The 23,823-nt window shown below is 37.2% G+C and overlaps 1 protein-coding gene across 1 annotated transcript; it reads right to left on the bottom strand.

Moving 5' to 3' along the window:
* Positions 1–3,216: 3,216 nt before the first annotated feature.
* Positions 3,217–23,575, bottom strand: tbc1d10aa (TBC1 domain family, member 10Aa). Its single transcript, XM_067413345.1, has 9 exons — positions 22,670–23,575; positions 14,621–14,720; positions 10,979–11,086; positions 10,616–10,722; positions 9,334–9,448; positions 9,154–9,219; positions 8,023–8,212; positions 7,775–7,929; positions 3,217–5,458 (listed from the first exon to the last, which is right to left on the bottom strand). The coding sequence occupies exons 1-9, from the start codon at positions 22,852–22,854 to the stop codon at positions 4,691–4,693; spliced, it is 1,794 nt and encodes a 597-aa protein (XP_067269446.1). The 5' UTR covers positions 22,855–23,575; the 3' UTR covers positions 3,217–4,690.
* Positions 23,576–23,823: the final 248 nt, after the last annotated feature.

Here is a 23,823-nt window from a genome sequence, read left to right as displayed (position 1 = left end):
CTTACTCCAAACTTTTACTTGCAGAAAAAAAGGTAAAAAAGCTGTCACCGGTGTGGAACACTTTCAAAAGGTAAACCTTTGTACCCGAAGAGTGTAAATTTATACCTTAAAAGTGCAATGTGTAGTATTTATGAGGATTTATTGACAGAAATGTAATATCATATACATAACTATGTTTTAGTGGAGTATAAAGAACTTAGACCTACATAATTAACCATTGTTTTTTATTACCTTAGAATGAGCCATTTCTATCTCCTTATACCTTACAGTGAAGTCACCATTTTGTTCCATCATGTTTCTAAACCAGTGGTTTTCAAACCTGTCCTGGAGGCACCCCAGCCCGGAACGTTTTGTTTTTCCCTCATTTATTACACCTGATTTAACTCATCACCATGTTAGCAGAGACTGCAAGAACTAAACTGGGTGTGTCTGATAAGGGAGACATACAAAATGTGCAGGGCAGGGGCGCCTCCAGGACAGGTTTGAAAACCACTGTTCTAAACGGACAAACCTCCCTACAGAGCGCTAGTCACTCTCTGCTCTCTCAGTCTACATTTTTGTCCTGTGTCAGACACCGTAGTTTCTCTATGTGCTTTGAAAGGGAAGGGTGAGCGGTGGGCTATTGCAATTCGCAACCTCACCGCAAGAAATTCAGTGAGTACACCATTAAAAGGTTAGCCTAGAAATCTAAACGCACCCCAGCGGCAGCAAATCTAATCTGCCCGCGAGTGTCGTCTAGCAACTCTCAATACCCTTCTGAGCAGTAATCGCCTAACTCTTGCCGGACCAATCACATTGTGTATAGAGTCGGTGGGCGGGGCCATAATGACGACGGCCGAGTTGCGTTTGCGTGCTTCAAGTTAACAAAGAAACTGGCGAACGTCAGCGGTCTTTCGAATCAGCTTTGACCGCGACTCTGCAAGACTTGGAGTTAAGCTTTTCTCTGAGAAAAGAACAAAGAACGGCACTGAAGTCATTCTTAAAAAAGGGAAGATGTGTTCAGAGTTTTGCCGACCGGATATGGCGAATGTGTAATCTATCAACAAGCTCTGTTTTACCTTCGTTGCTCTGGTTGGTTGTAGCGCTATCCTATCACGTGCAGAGGGAGTTTGAAAGACAATATTGAGCCCTGTCAATGGTGAGTAGTGGTGGAAATTTTGATTCTTTTAAGAGAGTCGTTCGTTTTCAACTCGTTCACCAAAATGATTCGTTCAGATTTGTTCATTGATTCGTTAAGTAACTTTTTTTTTTTTTTAAATATTACATTACCGGTAATTATGACCGCAGGTGACGAAAAAGACTGTTTTATGTGTAATGTCTTAAGTCAACAAACGTATTTGCTTATAAAAACTGATGCTTTATTAAAATGTGCATAATCTACTCATTAAATAAAATAAGTGTTTTAGATGACCAAAGCATGTTTTCTTGTATGATTAACATTTAATTGTTTGGTCACACATTTAGACATTCATATAACTAAGATTATGGTAAACATGGGGTTTGTCTATAACTGTGCTTTGCATCCGCTTTCTGCTGATTGCTGAACAAGACTGACACCCATGCTAAAATGACCGAGGTAGCCTACCAGTTCGTTCACGAACGAGATCTCTCTCTCGTTCAGAGCTGGTTCATTTCGTTCACGAATGAGATCTCTCTCTCTCGTTCAGACTCAAAACTTCAGACTTTTTTTTTTGTACTTTAGTTATGGTACTTTTTGTATAGTTTATTTTGTTTTGTATCTATCAATTATTATTATTTTGTGTGTGTGTGTATATATGTGTATGTTTATATGTATGTATAATTGTTTTTGTTATTGTTTGTTTTGTTGTTAATTGTATTTGTAATTGTTTTGTAACTATGTCTTGATCGTACATGGACCCCCTCGAAAACGAGATGGTACATCTCAAGGGGTTAATCCTATTAATGAATTCAAATTCAAAACAGCAATTCGGTCAGTGAAGATCGTTCAGTAGCTCAGAATGCTATTTACTGACGTGACAGACGAGATCTTTTTAACCATAGAATATTGTGCATCTTAACCAAGTGCATGACATGACTAAAACGTAATGAAGAAAGCGGTTCAAAACATTAAATACAAACACACTTTACTCTGTAATCATTTAATCAACCTGCATTATTACACTGTTTTCATTACAGTGGTAAAGTGTACATTTCTTTCTTTGCTGCCAAATATGTCACCTACACGAGCCGAGCTGTTCGCTAAATCGCTATCTCCTTCAATAACTGGTTAATTTCGTTCACGAACGAACGACATGTACCTATTCGTTCATGAACGAGATTTCTCGTTCAGAGTCAGACTCAAAACCGCTCGGGCAGTAAAGGGTTCGTTCACTGAATTCAACCAATCACATCTCATACTCGAAAGCTATTGGCTTGAGGTTGTCATTCTTTGACAGAATGAAACTAATCGCTAATAGCGCCACGCTGCGGTGGAGGGAGGAATTTCAGTGAACGAGAAACATGAGTCGGTGAACGACAACGATTCGTTCACCTAAAAGATTCGTTCAAAAAGAATGATTCGTTCACGAACGTAACATCACTAATGGTGAGTTTCCAGACCAAAACATCTTGATGTGGGGCTGGCTTGTCAGGCTATTCAGAAGTACTATTTGGTACCTACATTTCAGAACCTTACCTGTGTACCGTCCCAGTGACAGCTGTAACGTTAGTACTTTTTCTCTCACTAAATTTCAGAGAAATGTCTGTGGAAGAAGCAGGCATGTTTGATGTTTTTATATTTCCACTAGCCTACTAGCACTTTTGTGTTCGAGTTCATTGCTTAAATCAAGCTAAACTCCAACACAAGCGCTATTTTGAAAGCTATAATAATTTCCATTAAGTAGCAGAAATAAGAAACTGGTTCCTGCAGAACTTGCTCATGCAAGTGAAAATGATTGTTGGCGTTAAAGCAGTTTATGTTAAGCTCCAGTTTGACCTCAGGCAGGCAGTTACCACTGGTAATTTATGACCAGACATGGGTTTAGACCTCCGACTGAAAAAAAGAAAGGCGCTCTCTAATTTGCTACTTAGCACAGGCCATCGCAGATGACCCAAAGCATTAAGGTTTCGGTTTACAGCAGCCTCTTTGATGGCTTTTCTTACGGTAATTGAAGCGCAGCAGTGACAGAAAACAGACACGTCCTGTGGCCCAGTGGGAAACGGCGCCTTCGTCCACCAGCACATAAAATACATGGCCTTATTACAAGTGCTTTTATTTGTACAAAATCGACAGAGTTGACAGTCAGCCGTTGAGGAGTGATTAAGTATTAGACATACAAATCAAAGTCTTTGCCAGAGTAATTAAGCATTATCAAACAAAAAAAAACAGTGCTCCCATAATTGCAGAGAAACGAAAATATAAGATGAAGCTGACATAGTGAATATTCCAGCTCTTATTAAAATGTAACAAATAAAAATGACTCCCTACATTTAACAACAAAAACACAGCATGTTTTAGCTGTTTTGTAACATACTTCTCTTCACAGATGACGATTGTACAAGTGTCTATCAATCTAAACTCCCAATGTAACAGCTTAACATCTCTGAGCAAATGAAATTAATCCTTTCGTAAGGAATGTGCGCCATCTGGTGGATTGAGATGGAGTAGGTTTCATGAAACATGAAATCTTCAGCTTCTCATGTTAGCAACAAAATAAATACATGAGGTGTGTTAAAGAGACACTCAAACATAGTTTCAACATCACATCAAATCAGGATTTTTCGTTGCTTTTAGACGTTTTATTAAAGAAAGTATTCAAAATGGTCTTTCTGTTTTTCTTTTCAAGAACAAAAATATACTCTGAGCAAAACCTGTCACAGGAGCAATACCATAAACGGACACCTTATTACCCTTTGGGGTTTTACTAAATATTACTAAAGTAAACTAATTTGCAACTTTTAGGGGTAGATAAGGTACAAAAGTGTCCCTTTAAAAGTACTGCCCCACAGTGACACTGATGTGCCCCTAAATGTACAATTTGTGCACCATTTTTCTTTGACAAGTCAAGTTTAAAGATGTGTCACCTTAAATTTCTTTAAATATCCCCCCCACCCCCTGGTCACTTATATTTGTTTGCAGCAACAGACATGATGTTGAAACAAGAAACGCCCCTTTGCTCTTAATATTATGACATTTGCACATGTTAAAATGGTTAAGTGAGGCTGACAAGGAGTACAAATTCTTATAATAGTGGTCAAAAGAGAGGCTATAAACGTAAAACTGTTAGTTTGGAGAATCGCACATTTTTATCATTTCTTGCAATGTGACCTATTATTGTTAGGCAGCGAATAACACAATAACTAGCCAAACGTATTTGATTATAAAGTCAGTTCTGCTAACGATTGAGGAATAATGGTAGAACTAATAGTCAGAGCCTTTAATACAAAGGTTGTGGAGTCCATTATGGACCAGCACAGAAAAATAAGGAGGTCTGTTTGCATGCATGGTGACGCCAAATTGAAGTCGCGGATAATTGATCCTTTTTGACGTTAGGCTTTATATATTCCTGAAGTCTTGACGTCAAGATGGAGACGGAAAAGATTCTGTATCGGCCGCCTCCAAACATCAAAATACATTCATAGTTGTTTCCTCCCATCTTGCTTTCATGCATAAAGCGGTTGCTGGTTCCCAATACTGCATTGAATTTCTCCCTGAACGTCGACGTGAGAGCTACAGGTACGTGTCCTCAGAACCCACGCTCTCACATGAGATGCGTAAAGCGGGAACTCTGGGAGCAGCGGCCGAGTTGCCGTTCACAGGTGCGTCGTCTGGAAGAAGCGGAGTGGAGTCTGTAGTGGGTGGAGGAACTGTAAGATGGGCTGAGTTGTTGGTGTTGCTTGAGTTTTTAGGGATGGGAAGTGGTTCGGCAGTGATTGCCGGGTTGGAGGAGCGAGGGAGCTCGGTGGGGAGTGTGGGATTTGGGTTTTCCGGTGAGGTTCGGGGAGGTGGCGGGGTGCGAGAGAGACTCGGAGATGGTTTTGGGGTTGGGATGACAGTGGCTGATGGATCAGAGGAAGGTTCTGGTGTCTTCTCGGGTGTAGTGAGGAGAGATTGCTGTAGTGATTGAGGAGGATGGTTGGACTGATTGTTTGAGGCCTTGTCTTGTGCTTGATTATTAAGAGGGTTCGGTTTGGGGTCTGTTGGTAAGGCGTATGGATTGGGGACATTCATTGGAATGGAGGCTTTTCGGATAGTGCTTCTTTTCTTGATGCGAGAGAATTCGGATTTAGTGTCTGAGGGCAGGGGATACTGAACGACGATGGTGGGGTTCTGACGGAGGTCTTGGCGGGAGTGTGGCTCGGCAGACATAATGGCCTGAGCGCCGTGCATTCTGGGAGGCGACTTGTAGCTGAGTTCGCCGTGAGTTTTCCGCCAGCGCTTGAGCTGCATGCGGTGCTCTCGTTCGACATCCCGAGCAGATATTGGCAGCTCTAACACCTGCATGTGCGGAAGAGAAACGTCATCATCACCACTGAACTCAAACACCAATGTCATGTTCATAAAAGTTCCTAACTGACAATAAAACCTGTTTATTATAAGGTATCAATTTAATATCTGCTAACTCAATAAATGACACCATCTGTTGAATCTTTAAAGAATACCATGCAAAGATGGTATTATATATACAATTGTTAAAAGGGATAGTTCAGCCAAAAATGAAAATTACCTCCTAATTTACTTACCCTCAAGCCATCCTAGATGCATATGACATTCCTCTTTCAGACAAATATAATCAGAGTTATATTAAAAAAAAGTCCTGGCAAGCTTTATAATGGCAGTGAATAATGGCAGCCCCAAATTTGAAGTCCAAAAAAGTGCATCCATCCATTATAAAAGTGCTCCACACCGCTCCGGTGGGTTAATAAAGGCCTTCTGAAGTGAATCGATGGGTTTGTGTAAGAAAAATATCCATATTTAAAACTTCATAAAGTAAAATTAGCTTCCGGAGGACCGCCTTCCTTATTCAACTTGTGAAGAAAGTGTAACGCCTCACGCAGTTCAAAACGCTTACATTTATTGTCATCGTCGTACCTTCTTTGTAAGTTGAATACGGAAGGCAATCCGCCGGAAGCTAAATATTTTACTTTGTGAAGTTTGAGAAGGCCTTTATTAACCCCCCAGAGCCGTGTGGAGTACTTTTATAATGGATGGATGCACTTTTTTGGACTTCAAATTTGGGGCTGCCATTATTCACTGCCATTATAAAGCTTGCCAGGACTTTTTTTTAATATAACTCTGATTATATTTGTCTGAAAGAGGAATGTCATATGCATCAGATTTACAGGCTTCAGATTGTGGGCTCCCATTCACTGCCATTATAATGGCTAAATTAGACAGGATTTATATATATATATATATATATATATATATATATATATATATATATATATATATATATATATATATATATATATATATATATATATAAAAGAAGAATGTCATATACACCTAGCCTGGCTTGAGGGGGAGTAAATCATGGGATCATTTTTATTTTTGGGTGAACTATCCCTTTAACAGCAGCTTTTGCAACCCACTTATTTAATGCATTGTTTATATTAACAACAATATGTAATTAAGACATTTATGTTAAAGCAAAATTTGATGTGTTTGATGCATTAATTTAAAACCAAACAGTTTCAAATTACAGTTAGCTTTAGTTATATTTTGCTTATTTGTAATATTAGTGTCTTAACCCAACCATTCAGAGTTTAGTAATGTTCAGCCACTTTACATTAAAATAATGTAAACTAATGTAAAAGCTACTTAGGCAAAACTCTTGACTTTCATCAGCTTTTTAATACCTAAACCTTTGGTTCAACATGAATCTTTATATTTATGCAAAGTTAATTTGCGATTTAAAATTATTATACACTACTGTTCTAAAGTTTGGGGTCTGTAAGATTTTTTTGTTTGTTTTATTCATTAATTAATATTTTTTATTCTTTATTAAAAAATAGGTTTTATTTTAAATTTATTTTAAATTTCCCTCAAATCGTCAATGTTCATACTGATTTCACCCTGTGCTACAAGATACACCCATCGTGCAGCTCTTCTGTTAGAAGTCGATTCAAAATTGACCTTGTGCGTAATGTGTGCGCGTCAGGTGCGAGATACCTGAGACGGCGCTGAGCGTCGCATCCGGTGTACGACCCCCTTTTAGGCACAATCGGCTTAAGAAACTGCAAACGCACTCAAACGTGTTCTTTTCCTCTCTAGGCAGGTATTTTTTTTAGGTTTATTATTTCAAAATGTTTATATATTTGTGTTCTGTATTTCGATCGTGGCTTTAAAATGTTATGAGAAAACGTTTTATGAATGTTTATCCACCACATTACATTTTATTTAAACCTAAATAAGAAAGCCATTGTCAGTTCGTCTGTCAGTTGGCAGGCACTTGTTGGTGGCTTTATTAAAAGTTGCTGTGTGCAGTGTGTAAGCCCTCCTGCTGACTAGTGTTGTGCCCCTCCCAACCCATTTAAACACGCGTAGATGATTAGACTATCAGTCGACCATAGAGAGATTCGACAAATCTGATTCATTATTAGTTTTTTATAGCTGTAGTATTTTTTGTTATTTTGTTATTATTATTTAGTTACTAATGCACAAAAAACATTAATGAAACAATGATTAAATATTCAATAAATATTAAATATATTGCATAATATGGTATACATTTCTCATATTAAATTAAAGGGGGAAAAAAATCTATTTCGATCTTATCTACTCCAGCGTGAGAGTGTGTGCGTTCACTACCTGATGGACGAGAAAGCCCTCCTGCATGTACTGTGGCTCCAGTGCTTTAAGAAGCTCCATAGTCTCATACTGACCAGGACAAGCCTTCAGTTTCTCACGAGTTCCCAGCATGCATTTCAGCAACACCAGCCCAACGCGGAACATTATCTTCACTCCTATTGAAATGACAAAAGAAAAAATACATTCAGAAAGTAGATGACAAACCTGCCTGTGTGTAAGTGTGTAATATGTGTGTAAGTGCATCTGACCGTCACATAGGAACATGTCCCACACTCTGAGCACAGACGACCAAGGTAGAGTTCTGGAAAATGCACACATGAACCACTCTGTCATGTAGAGAATTGGCTCGATCTTGTGTTTATCAAGGTGCCGATAAGCTGGAGGGCTCACACGCTTTAATAATGCATTTAAGATCAGTCCATCCAACTGTATGGCCTCCTAGAAAACATAAAAGCGACAGAATTAACACAGTGTCCCCCCCCCCCCCCCCCCCCCCCCCCGTTGTCTTGGAACTAAGTAGCAACGCCCTTTTTTCCAGATTATACACTTCACTGGTCTGTCAGGCAGTTATTTACAGCAGGACTCCTACATTTACAGGCTTAAGGCGATCATAGATAATTTTAAATTTGAAACTACAGATATTTAATTTACTACTCTAAATTTGTGCTGCTTACGACACCTCCAAGTGAAGAACAAAAGAAGTTATTTTACTGGCACCTACGGTGCTTTTGTCCCAGAAACGTGACTCAATGTTTGCACATTGAAAACAAGGAACTTTAGATATGAATGCTATGAAGAGAATGCAAACTATGAACCAGATAATGTGTCTGAGGGAACAGAAAAGATTTCTATTACCTGAAACTATGAAGGTTATAATACTAGTTAATTTTTTTTCGAAGATAAACGAAAGACTTACGGGACAGTATTGACATGAGGGTGAGTAAATCATGACAATTTTCATCTTTAGGTTAACTATTACTAAGAACTACTATAGGTTTCAATTCAGTTCAATAGCAGTGCCAATGTTGAAACATCAATTATAAAAAGTTCTATTAGGCTATACTCACCTCTACAATAAAACAATAGCATGTTTTTTTCTTGCATTGAAAATCACATGGGTAGGGTTTTGTGTGTGTGTGTGTGTGTGTGTCCGTGTGTCCGTGTGTGTGTCGGCCACCACTGAAGACCATGTATAACCCAGGAAAAACCCTGAATAGTGTAATTATTCAGTTGAAGTCAGTTCAATGTTGATTCAATGGAGTGTTGATGGCATTTTTCACTTGTTTTGCCTATAACTCTAAATTATCCCATGCGCATTCTGAATCCTTTTGCCAGCACAGGTCTAATTTATTTCTTATATAGAAAGTAACCGGTCTTACCAGGCCCGCGCTGTAGTATCCAGGGAGGTACTTCTCACAAATCTGAACCAGACCCCAAAATGCATCCTGAATACACAAAATAAACAAACATTTCAATCATTACTTAAGTATTATTATCGATTCTAGTAAGAATGTGCACTCGAATAAAGTGCTGCACACAAATTTGTAATGCATTTTTACCTCAGCAGGCATGTGCATCAGAAGCACCGCTGCTATAGGAGCCTGAGCCTGGCAGTAACCCTCATCCGGTCTATACAGGGTGTAAGCCTTCAACACCCGGAACAGGTCCTGCTGACTACTCAAAAACACACAAACAGAAGCACAGTGAAAGTCATACTTGGAATGTGAAATACTAAAAAATGTGATTTCTGCATTTCTGCATTCCAGCATTTCTGTAGTACCAACTCCTGAGTATATTTGGTACCTGCAGCTGTTCAGTCTCTTCAGTGTTAATCTGAGTGCAGGGCTCCAGATTCTAGCCGAATTTATACTAGTGTCTGTGAATATTAAACCTCAAAATACCATTTTATTATTACTCTTGCATGTTCTACGTCTGTGTGTGAATTTTTCGCAGACACGCGGTTGTTTTCAGGTTGTTATATATATATCTCTGTGTGTGCGAGAGATCTGCAAACAACCGCGTATATATACACACACTCGCTGTCTTTTTTGCCTCTGCCGTGTCACATTATGATGATGATCGCATAAACCGTCACATTTTGAGAATGTACCGTTTCATTTGAGAAAACATGATATTGTCATATCATGAACACAGACACTCAAAGCTTGGTTTAATTTAAAGACATGGCAATAAATATATTAGGCTTCTGTTGTACAGTAGATTTAGCTACGTCTCTATGTAATAATAATAATAGGCTACTATTAATAATAAATATAATTATGCATAGCTTTTTTTTCACTTGATGTTTTTTTATAAACAAAGTTTACTTTTAAACATTATGTAGCCTTTAAATGCTTATGTTTTATTTACCTATAATGATTATCATCATAAATAATAAACTCACTGAATTCATTTTTTTTTTAAATAGTAAAAAAAAAAAGAAAAGAAAAAAGTGGTACTGAAATTGGTACAGAGAACCGTACATTTTTGTTATGGTATTGGTACCGAACTACTGGAATTTTGGTACTGTAACATCCCTAACCTGTTCTATTATAATTTATTTATACAGAAGCATTTAAAAGTTTGGTGTTGGTCAATTTAAAAATGTTTCCTATATGAAGACATTTTAAAATTGTGTTCATCCGTGATAATAAAGCTAAATTTTATCCAGTATTAAAGTTGTCACATGATCCATCAGAAATCATGCTAATATGTTGTTTTGATGCTTTTTAACATGACTCTGTTTAAAACAGTTGTGCTGCTTATATTCTTTTTTTAATGAATAGAACATTTATTTATACATGTGTGTGAATACAAAATTAAAAAATGATGAAGACTAACCCATGGCCTCCTCGGGACACAAACATCTCATGGAAGGGGAACTGTCTGTGTAGATCTCTCTCTATCACATCAACCCACTTAGGGTCCCCATCCATGCTATCCAACTCCTAATCAACAACCACACAAACCACAGGTTCAAACAGTCATAAGCAGTAAGACAGAGCTCAATTTTTCTTGGCCTGCAACCTATATTCTAGTGATTTTGTAGCCTTGTGTCATGCAACAGTTTAAGCACAAGAAAAGATGCATATGTACATAGTGTGGTTGCAACTCCAAGGTTGGGAAGCTCTACAGTAAGAAATGCATAATGACACATCTAATGTGACCACTACAATCAAGTATGTGTGGACCTGACTGACTAACCTTGAACTTTCCGCTGTTTTGCTCTCTTTTCACTTTTCCACCTGACAGGTACAGCCAGGCTCTTCCTCGCAATGACGGTGGGATTCCTTTCTGACATCGCAGACGCACCTGCGGGTGACAGAGGTATGAACATCACGTTGTGACGCAACAATATTCAGATAAGCAGGGGCCAGCATGCATTCTCAGTGATTACACACTGCAATCTAGATGTCATTGTAAATGGTTATTGGACACAAATATGTCAGTCTACCTTCAACACAGAAGCCACTGGACAAATCTTTATGATTATAAAACAGCCTGGTCTGCTTGCATCAACAGCAAAATAAAAAAATAAAAAATTTTAGTAGGGATGGAAATCATAAGGAATTTACCCATGCTTGCACTGATTTTACTTGATGATTCAGGTTCCCTGAAGATTCTTGTTGAACAACACTGGCTGTACTATAAGTTTTGTAGTTACATGCAATTAGAGGCCAATCCAACAGAACAATGTACTGTCTGTTTATTGTCTTTGTATTATTTCTGGGGATGCACCAATTAAAATTCTAGAATTGTACAATAGTTTGTCTAAAAAAAAGTTAGAAATATAACACTCAAAAATCAAAAACAATTGTTTTAAAGGTGCACTGTGTAAATTTTAGCAGCATCTAGTGGTGAGGTTGCGAATTGCAACCACCCACCGCTCACCCCTCCCTTTCGAAGCACATAAAGAAGCTATGGTGGGCGACAGGACAAAGATGTTGTCTGAGAAAGCAGAGAGTAGCTAGCTCTCTGTAGAGCAGTTTGTCCATTTAGGGCTACTGTAGAAACATGACGGCTCAAAATGGTGACATTACTGTAAGGGGACCTGCGGTATATGTAGATAGAAATGGCTCATTCTAAGGTAATAAAAATATAGCGGTTCATTATGCAAGATCTTTATACACCACTGAAAACATAGTCATATATATATATATATATATATATATATATATATATATATATATTATATATATATATATATATATATATTATATTGAATTTCTGTCAATAGAGCCACATAAATAATACACACTGCACCTTTAAATGCAACACGTGAATTAAAGTGACCATATTGTGGTATTTTAAAGGTTCCTAATTTTGTTTTAGAGATCTCTTACGATAGATTTATATGCATCAAAGATCAAAAACAATTACATTTTCTCATAATATACATTTACTCATTTCTCAAATCCGAAACAATTAGTTTGAAGATTCAGTCTCTCTAAACCCCTCCGTTCCAAAAGCTACTCTGCTCTGATTAATCAGACGGCAGTCTGTTGTGCAGCACAAGTCGGTCGGCAGCGACGCTGTGAAGGTTACCATTTCTGAATTTCAGCTCTGGAAGTTTTCTCAGCACTTAATACAGTGATAAAAACAGTCAGTTTTACCGTATCAGTTTGATTATTGGAAATTTAAGGGTGTAGCACTGAGCTTGAAATTATATGCAGATACAATTAACTTTTATTAACAACAGTAATGTGCAAAAACCTTTTATTGGGAAAATTTTTATATTCTGCTCTCATTAAATCATATAATATCATTCTGAACTGACAGCCAGCTTCATTTAATATAAAAGGAGCACTCTTTACTTGTTTTCTGTGTAATTCAGTCACAATTTGAAGAAAAGCTTGTTTTTCATGAGACATTATAACATCCTATCCTTTTCCCATATATTAGAAATGGCTAATAAGTCAATAAGTGGCGAATTTTACTCTCAAAAGGTTGTACGAACGCTGAGATAAATAATGTAATAATAAAAAAAACAACAACACATTATTCCTTCCGCAATGCTATGGTTACAATTAGCATTGCTACATTAAATCCATGGTGATTTGTGGACTGAAAAGTATTCTGTAACTTGTTCGTTCATGGCACATTGTTTCTCCTGTTTTCCCCTTCAGCAATGTTTTATCTTATATCTATGGTTTTATGGCTTCTAACTAGATCTTGCAGCGAATTCAAGCGCTTTGAAAAAAACGAATCAGAATCCATTATTTATTTAAGGAGACAATGACTTAATTTTTTGTGCACTGATCTTTTAAACTTTGCAGACAATTTATATTCACAAACAGCTATATTATCAACTGCATGAAAGGACAAATTCGAAAAAAGCATAATGGGGCACTCTATACATCAAAAAAAATTCATTTTGTACGATTTTGTAAAGATTACATTTAACAATTTTATTGATTTATTAACATTTTAAAGAATAACATAAAGTGAGCACTAGATGACAGAAAAGTTAATGTTAATGTAAAAATAGGAAAAAAGAGCATGCACAATGAATTATCCAATTTCGGCAGATACCGATAAATAAAAAAAAAAACCATGTTGCATCCATTTTTAGATTTTAAAAAGAATGTTTTTTGTTTTTGTTTTGAATGTTGTTGTCTTTTAAGAGTAGTGTGACCTTATGATGACCTTATATCATAAGAATGATTGGTAACACTTTACAATAAGGTTGTATTAGTTAACATTAGTTAATGCATTAGCTAACACTAACTAACCATGAACAACACCTCTGTTCAGCATTAGTTCATCTTTGTTAATGTTAGTTAATATATAGTAATAATAGTTAAAACAGTTGTCCATGGTTTGTTCATGTTACATCACATTGCATTAACTTTAAATTTAAATAATAATGCATTAGTAAATGTTGAAATTAACACTAACAAAAATAAATTAATGATTTATAAGTGCAGTTCATCATTAGTTCATGGTAACTAATGTAGTTAACTAATGAAACTTATTGTAAAGTGTTACCGAATAATTGTATATTATGGTAATAGCATATACATTACATAAATTCAATAATATAGTAATGTCTATTTTTCCATAAGTGATTGAATTTAAAATTTTGTAAATGCATTTAAATAAACTACAGTAAGAGAGTATATATCAAATTTAATTAGTTTAATCTGGAAATGTAATGGAAAAAACAAAACGGTTAACGTTATACTTGATTCGCCATGAAAATGTAAAGAAATTCATCTGGTTTCAGTAAGAGCTGGTTCTCAGTTCCCAACCCTAGGATTCTCTTTGCTTTCAATCTCTGTGTGACACAAAGACGAGCACACACAGTAATACAGGCATGCAAACATAAAATGCCAACAAAGACTGTTAAGACGGCCTCTGGCAAAACTCTTCCGTCGTCTTTACCTGAAGACGCCTCGCTCCCAGTGAAAGCTTTATAAAGCTTAAGAGAAAAACAGAGGTGAACACTTAGACTAATAGATACACATATCACTGAAGACCATATAAGGAAAGCTGATTTGAGGGCTTGTCCAGACAGGGCCTCGTTGAAACGACTGTCACATGGTGTCATTCTGCTGAGGTTTTTAATTAATCCAAACAGTGGGACTGTCTGAGCAAGTCAATATGGGGAAACACGAGAAGAAGAGGAATAAAAGAGAAGATAAGAGTGATCATTTAAAAGCCCCAAGCCCTGATATATAGAGATGAGTTCCTCATATTTTCAGTTTGTTGTACCTGTACCTTCTCTCTTTATTTCTAGTGCGTACATGTACGGCTCTGGCAAACATCTGACATCATTGATCTGCTCCTGGGAACATGCAGTGAAACTGACTGAAGAATCTAGTGAATGTTGTTGGCAGCTCCTACCTTCTTGAACCTTTTACTGATCCATCTATCCCAGTGGTTCAGCATATCCAACCATTTGACTTCCCTGTGCCTTAACACTTCCAGAGGCACTTCTTGAGCCCTGTGTGAGTTTGTTTCAGAGAAAAAAGAAAGAATAAGAATTTACATATTAAAGAACATGCCAAATGCTTTTGGTTCTCATAACCCATCACAGCACCTCAAGTTTGAATATGTGGCCATGCAAATGAGATGTGAATGGATGCAAATTACAGCTACTTTTATAATGCTTTTGTCCTTTTTCTGTGATTCACTTTGTCTGGCTATCACCAGACCAAGCTCAATTTAAAATTGAACATTGGTCTGGGGAGTCTGCTCTGTATTTTCTACTGCACAAGAGGCGTGATCAACGAGCATTATTTGAATGACTCTGTATGCAACTGGATAGTCCTTCAACCAATCAGACCACAAGAGGCGTGATCAATAGGCAACGACCCATTGTTTCTCTATCTGTCATCGTGTTAAACCCCCCCAATAGAGGGAATGCATCGACGTCACTTTCCCGCTGTAACACGCCCCCTCAGCCGGGGCTGAGTGGCAGAAGAGCTGCTGCTTGACTGGAGTTAGTGGAGGAAAACACGAGTAGATCAAACGATCCTTACAACTTACCAAAGATTCAGTGATCCATGGATAATGATATGCAGCCAGGAATCGTGTTTTCCTGACATTTTTAGGAGCCTTATTTCGACAAGAATGTTTATAACTGTCATTCATCACATTTTTCGAGTGAATCCCGCATGCATATGTGGATGGGACAGTGTTTTGAAGCGTGTAGTGGAGGTAATATACTTTATATTCACTAAAAGCTGTCACTCATTCAATAAACGCAATCTCACAAAGTTCCGCAGTGACGTTGGTATACAATGAATCTCTTATTTTCACAATGTCTGCACTTAGAGGATTGACGCGTGTTTAACTGAACTCAGCACCTGGACAAATGCTCGAGCGGTGAGTGATTCCAAATTGAACACCTGTGATTGGCCAATTCCGTTGTAGAAGTCTACAAACATGTCTGTGATTGGCTACATTCCTCACCGAGGCGAAAACACGTTGGAAATGTAATCATTTGACGAGTGCAAATACAGATACACACTGGATCTTTTGCTAGCTCCTTTTCACTGATAATATGCAATTATTACGAATTCTTACAGAGGATTACATATCCTAGACAAGCAGTTATGTGCAGCGTTTCCCTCTAAAAGCAGAAGCTGCAGCAGTTGGCAGTGGTTTGAGTGAGAAAATTACACGCTATTATCAAGTCCGTCTCAAGCTCAGAACAGCGATGACTATGCGGTCCATGGACAAGCCTCCCCCTACCCCCTTCTGGCGCCGGGCCTGGTTTTGTGAGTTTTCGCTGCATTCGCGCTGTAAACCATTGCTGCCTCTCAGTCTTTTTGCCACTCAGCGGGGCGTAATCACAGTCGCTCCAGCTGACGATGACGTCACGTGCATTCCCTTTATAGCGCGCCAGGTGGATAAGCCAGTCTGTGATTGGTTTCCCGCAAAAGAAGCAGTAGAAATGAATGTGCAGGTTTCTAGACTGAGTTGCCAGGCGAAATCAAATCGCAGGCAGATCGGGTTTACCCAGTCTATGATTTACGATGATTGTATGGAAAATAGCTGCATAACTTCTCTTTTTTGTGTTCCACAAAAGAAAGAAATTAAGTCATAAGGGTTTGGAATTATATGAGCGGAGTGAATAATGACAGAATTTGTATTTTTTGGTGAACTATTCATTTAATCTATAAAAACATACTAGGCTACCTCAGAAGGAGTGAGCTTTTCGCAGGGGAAAAATGGTGCAACCACTAAACCAATGACTAACATAGCTTCTTCAACAAAACCTCAAACATATGTCACTTGTCACATTTAATTCCTTCATATAAAAACTAGTATATCATTAACAAAATCAAAAACAAAAAAAGATTACAGCAACACCATTCAAACAACAGTAGTAAAGATTTCTTACTAAAATAAGATTATTACAAACATGGTATATGGACAGCTGCTACGTTTTTCTAACTTACCACACATTTTATTGGTATACTTTACTGTAACTAGTGTTGTCACGATACCAAAATTATGACTTCGATACGATATCAGACTAAAATATCGATATATCGATACTAAATCGATACCACAGTAAAAAAATAAAAAAAATAAAAAAATAAGATAAGATGCTTAATATGACAACAGAACTTATTATTCATTGTTATTTTTTACTAAAAATTCATGTGGCCAGCATGTTCCTTAGGGTTGGGCATCGTTTTGATTTGAACAATTATTGATCAATTGATCAATTACTATTAAAATTATCTCACAAATTTTTGCTATCTCAATGTATTTTTTACAATGGGGTAATTGTGTTGCAATAGCTTACACACAGCACAAGAAAGCTTGATTTCGAATGGTAAATTGAATTTAAAAAGACGAGTAAACAGTAATAAAATAAGAACAAATAAACAGATTACAAACAATAGCACAAATAAATGCAATAGAATAGAAGATAAAAATTAAAAAGACTGCTTTATTTTTTCAGGTAGGTCTAACATTCAGATAAGAAACTGAATTAAAAAAATGCATAGTAATTACATTTAAAACAACATTGGATAATGTTCTTTGTAAAAAATTCAATAGCGTACAGATGAAACTATTAAAGTTACACAAGTTGATCAGTCAAGAGCAGTGTGATCGTTTGTCTTTTTGTAGTTTGAATAGCAAATGACCGCGGTCCCTTTAAGACTAACAGACGCATGGATCCACACTGTTCCTGTTACTCGTTCTTCCTGAACTGTTTGCGACTGTGTTTACGTTAATACTCTTCCAGATGTGCACTGATAATTCTTTGAGTGTATTTGACCAATAATATGCTGGAAAAGGAAGCAAATGTTTGCATTTGTATCATGTCAGAGGCGGCTTTATTAGGGTAGGCTATGTGTGTGTGCGCTTCAGATGTGGAGCACGAAATCTGCGGGCATTAGTAGGCTAGAATTAATTTATGTGTAATCCCGCGCGAAATTCAGACCGATCACACACTAACACTAACACACTGTCATGAGGAAAAAGTTCAGCAGAACGCGCGTTCGCCGTGCTCAGAGGTTAACCGGGCTGAGTGAGAATATGCCGGTGTGTGTCAGCTCGCTGACGGTCGGAGAGGAGAGCGCAGCTAATATCGATACTGTAAAAACTGAGAATCGTATCGTTTCAGATATTCCAGTATCGATATATATCGAAATATCGATATTTTTGACAACACTAACTGTAACTGATTAAAACAAATTAACATAAAATGCAAGGACGGATATCTAGCCTAAGCTTCAATATGAGTTCCCCTTTCACACCAGCATTTTATAATGAGTCATAATGAAAGAGCCATAACAAACTGTGAAATGTTTTTATCCAATACCATTCAAATGTTTGGGGTCAGTAAGATGTTTTGATTAAATTAAAACTATTGTTTAGTAGGGGTGGGAATCACAGGATAATTCACAATACGATAACATGAGAATATTTTGCCCACGATAATGATATATCACGATACCAGCGATTCTGTGACAGATGATATATTTATTAACAGTTCATCTGTTTTTTTTTTAAATAGCAACAATGTACAATAAAGCTAATTAAAAGATTTATAGTAAAGAAAGGTCAAATCTCTACTATTACTACTATTTCAAATGTATATTACTAGTAGTAGTAATTTAATACTAGTACTAATTAGGGATGTCACGATGCCAAAATTCCATTAGTCGGTACCAATACCATAAAAATTAAAAAATATATATTTACATTCAACGAGTTTATTATTTATGATGATAGTAATTATAGTTAAATAACACATGGTAGTAAATGTGACACATAATTCACCTTTGTTGTTAAACAGTCTTATACACTGTTGATTATAAATGCAGCACTTTATTCTTAGCGTGTTTCTTCATGACTGTTTAGGGATCGCGGTCCCTTTAAATGTTCTGAACGCGTGGTGACCATGGTGTGTTGACATGGGACTTGTCAGCACCATTTTGGTTTAGATATTTCTTTTTCATAAAATAAACGACACACGTATGTGTGCTCAACGGTGTCTCTTGTAATTTACTGCAATTTCATTACATTACATAAATATTAAAATTTAAGGCTGTATGCTGTTTAAAATAAACATTGTTAATAAAAAGATCAAGTAAAAGCAACAATCTAGGCATTATTATTATTAGTAGAGACATATTATTATTACATAGAGACGTAGCTAAATCTACTGTAAAACAGTAGCCTAATATATTTCTAATTTCTTCACGTTAAACCAAACCTTTATTTTGACGGGCTGCTGTGAAGACCTTTGAGTGTCTGTGCTCATGATATGACAGTTTTCTCAAATGAAACCGTAAAGTCTCATCAAGTGAAGGTTTATGCATTCGTGTCCTCATGTAGACAGTGACACGGCAGACTAAAATACTATTGAAATATTACTGAACTCCTGCATGTTCTGCGTCTCTGAATGACAGGCCCTGATCTTTTATTGTGTATGGTGCTGATGCGCACACATGTAGATATTTTGATCTAATAAATGCATCATTGGTGAGCATAGGAGACTTTCAAAAGCATTTAAAAAATATATTACAGACCACAAATTTATGAACGAGAAAAACAAGTTGTGGAAAAAGCAATTAAGCTTAATTAAATGTAAGGACTTGATTAGCTGAAACAATTTCATGACTAAGCAGTTAAAATAGCCATTCGGTAGCCTAGAAATCTAGACGCACCCTAGCGGCAGCAAATCTAATCTGCCACGAGTATCGTCCAGCAACTCTCAATACACGTCTGAGCTGTAAAAGAAAAACTCTGGTCAGGCCAATCACATCGTGTATAGAGTCAGTGGGCGGGGCTTAACATAATGACAGCAGAGTCGCGTTTGCGTGCTTCTAGTAAACACAGAAACTGGCAAACAGCGGCCTTTCGAATCAGCTTTGACCGCGACTCTGGAAGACTTGGAGTTAAGCTTTTCTCTGAGAAAAGAACAAAGAACGGCACTGAAGTCATTCTCAAAAAAGGGAAGAGGTGTTCGGATTTTAGCCGACCGGATGCAGCGCATGTTTAATCTGTTAACTAGCTCAGCTTCACGTTGCTCTGGTTGGTTGTAGCGCTATCCTATTGCGTGCAGAGGGAGTTTGAAAGACAACCGTTTATCCCGCCCCTCGGATTGAGCCCTGTCTATGGTGAGTTTTCCAGACCAAATGATCTGGGTCTGGCTTGTCAGGCTAACCATTCGGTAGCTGACTAGACACTTTCCTCCTCACTATTTTCAGAGAATCTTCAACCTGTGGTTTAACTACTTTGCTTAAGGCTACACTGGTGATGGAATAGGCCTGCAATATTTGAAACCATTTAGCTTGTGGCCAAAATATTTAAATATCAGTTTGGCAGCACACCAACCATCAGCTAGCTTCCCCTTTACTTAACCACTAGAAATTTGATCTGAAAGCACAGTTTCTTTCAGTATTTTTCCTATTAAGCTACAACTTAGGTTTTACTTCCTTTTCATTTTCCAAAGCAATTGTGACCAAAAACGGAGGAACCTAGAACAGAGAGGTAGGGGCCAGTCTCTCTCCAGTAGCTGGCAGAGAGGGTGTAACCTCAGGGCACCAGCACTCCCATAAACCACAGGAAACGGAAAGCGGCTGTACACTCAGTACAGAGGGACAACTATCACTTACTCATCTATTCCATTCTCTTGCATCCACAATGAATAGACCAGCCTGCCGCAGTCTCAGGCTACCGTTTTAAACCGTTAATTCTTAATAATGACTGACGTGGTGACGATCCCAAATCCAGATTGGCTCTGAATGACATGCATGCGTCGTCCTCTGTAGACTCTTTAATAGACACTAACCTGGGGCAGATGTCTCGCTGATAAAAGACAGGAAGACAGCTTTAACACAAGTGCAACTGGCTGCAAAAGCAAGCGAGGATAAAACGCCCTGACACGCCATTCAAACCACATCCATGAAAACTAACAAAACCTTTTTTATGCCCACTTCAAATGAAAAGAAAGTTGACAGTTTCATACATCCGTCAAAACCAGTTCAACGAGTTACACAAAACAGATTCACTAAATCTACAAAAAGATTGGTTAATCCAGCCACCAACCTCCAAGTTATCATTTTTTTAAAGGGAGGGATTGTGGTTCTTAGTAAAAAGAATGTAGGAATGTAAAAAAACAAATTTTGTGTGAACATTTTCCTTGGCTGATGTAAACATTCACATGACCCGAGTTGTGTGAATGTATATATTAGTGCTGTTAAAATGAACGCGTTAACATATGTAATTGATATTTTCAGTTGAACATGTTAAAAACTGCAAATTAACATAGCAACCGTTTTTTTCATAATTTGGTTACATTATATGACCATGCTCTTAATAACCTCACAAGCACTTTCTTTAATGAGTTAAATTAAGCTTGAATGAATGGAAAGAGTAGTGAGTAAATTGGATTCGTGTCAGATCCATGTCATGTCTTAAAGTGACAGCAGCCTAATAAACCTGCAGCTGTCTGTCATGAAGGATAACCAAAGAACAAAAACAAGAGAAAATCACCAATTTCATAGGGATTCATAAGGAATCTTTCATAAGAATTCATCTATATTTGATTTATAATTTATGCATTGTAGACTGTGATGTGTTTGATAACTTTATTCAATTTATATCCTACCGGTTAGACCTACCTTTATCTTAAAGTTCCACTGTGGTGAAAATCAAGGTTTTAAATGTTGTTTATATGTCCATGTGGTGCTTTTAGACAAACCATGAGCAAATTCATAAGTCAACACCATTGCTGAGTATTTTCTCCTTAAAACTGCAGTGAAAAAAAGACTATTTCTGAAAAAAAGTTGCTATTTCTGACATGACAAACTACCTTGTTACCAATCACGTTAAAGTGCAATTACCAGCAAGTGGATCTCTGAGCTGGTGCGAGTGAGTGGAGGCGGGGCTAACTTTCATATTCATAGAAAAACGTGTATACTAAGGCATGGGTGTAGACTGTAGTTATATTCAATATATATTTAGGCATGAAGAATTTTTGGTGCTCAAAGAGGAGTTCAAAGGTATATTCAATTAATTAATTAATTTGAAAGCAGTTTAGAAGTTTACACTTGTCAAAAACAACCAAGTAATAAAAATCTGAACTTGTCTGACTGGGCCAATAGAAAAAACAAAAGAGCCCCGATAAATGAAAGAGCACAGGTGAATGTGCCATTTATTACATTGGGTTTAAGTTAGGAAGGATTGTTTTAAGTTTGTTTAAATTAAAAGTTGTTATATTTTTTAAAGCCTTATGTAAGAGTTTACAGCTTTCAATTATACTGCAATGCTGAATGGCTAAAATTAATAGCTAGAATTGAGAACAATTTTCGAGACATCAGTAGCAGTATTGGTATCAGGAATGTCTTCATACATATATTTATACACATACACATACATATATTTATATACATATATATATATATATATATATATATATATATATATATATATATATATATATATATATATAAACACACACATATACATATATTTGCTGCTATAATTGTATTGCCTTAGTATACAAGACTAATTTAAAAAATATATATTATTATTATATGCTACCAGAAAAAAATATATACTTTAACTTTTAGAAAAGTTAAGAACACCCATTGGACTACATAAATATTAGCATACACACACACACACACACACACACACACACATACACACACACACACACACGGCAATTAAGTTAAGCAACAGTAATTCATTCACAGATTTCTTTGTTTTGAATTTTTCTGTTTAACTGTGTCAGGAATGTAAACTACGTTACTTTCAAAAGCTTCCCTACTACTAATGCTCGTTGCTCTCTCACACACACCCATCAAATACTGTTGTGTTCCATCATGCTTAATCACGTGACCTTGCCTTACCCAGACCAACACAAACAGGATTTGATGGGATCAACTAAACAACCTTGTAAACTAGTGCACTTACGATTCGGTTGAACACTGCTGGGCTCCTCCGATGAATCCATACTTGTCAATTTGTCTCGAGCTGGTGAATCCGTTGATTTCAGAGTCCGACCCGAAAGAGCTCTCCTCGTCAAACTGACTGCCCAGAGTCATCACACTCATAGTGTCATCAGAAGACAAACGTCCATTCTCCGGCTGAGCCATCATGATCCTCTACAAACACACCCTGCTGAGAAGTTCACTTACAGGACATCACCTGCACCCATCTGTAGGCATCCCACGAGAAAACGTCAAATTAATGTGACGCTTCACCTTTAATTGTTTCTAAATCAGGCCAATAAAAAGTACACAGACCCTCCACGACTTATGTAAATCGTTCAAGTAAACCTTAACTTTATTTCCCGCGTTTTGTATGTAGATGTTGTGCGTCTAAAGCTACGCCTTATAAACGGATTATTGTGCGTTTAAATCACCCGAGTTAAATGCTAAATTAGCTTAGCGCGCGACGTGTCACTGTCCACCCCACAGTTAGTTTAATCCCAAAACAATGACGATTTAAAATGTACTTTACATATGCAGAAAAACCGCCAGAGAAATGTGTAAACAACCGGACGAGCGAAACTACGCCTGAATTTCCTGAATCACATTTTTCCAGTCCACGGATTGTCAGGGTCTCGTGCTCAAAGAGTCCAGCGGACTGTTTTCATTCAGCACGCCGATGTTTGAGTGTGAAAAGAGAGTAGATTTCCAGTCGAAATGCACCAGCAGAGTTGTTTTCGTAGTTTCTGTCGAGGTCCCATGGTTGAAAGGCAAATATAAAGTAAATGTCACACCAGCCAAGCCGAGTTTTTAGTGTTAGGGTGACGATGATGACATTAGCGCTGAGTTTCCATTCTTTCGCTGTTGCGTTTGACAGTTCTGCACATGCGCGTCGGTGTCACTTCCGGAATCCACAGGTTATTTGCATGTCGTATTTCTATGGAATAGATTCGCAAAAATTTGTCGAGGTCTAATTTCAATAATTGTAATCTTAATGTGACAGATGAGGGGGAAATAAAGAGAAGTCTGTGTAATGTCTCATAAAAGTTTAATAATAATAAATTAATATAGTTGTATTTTATATAAAACCTTTATTTTATTTTAATATTATAACATGTGCTAGTTTATCAAATGCAA

Source organism: Pseudorasbora parva, chromosome 13 (assembly GCF_024679245.1).
Source record: "Pseudorasbora parva isolate DD20220531a chromosome 13, ASM2467924v1, whole genome shotgun sequence".
Taxonomy (NCBI): domain Eukaryota; kingdom Metazoa; phylum Chordata; class Actinopteri; order Cypriniformes; family Gobionidae; genus Pseudorasbora; species Pseudorasbora parva.
The sequence above is the reverse complement of the archived record's forward strand: the minus strand, read 5'-3'. Positions and strand labels throughout refer to the sequence as shown.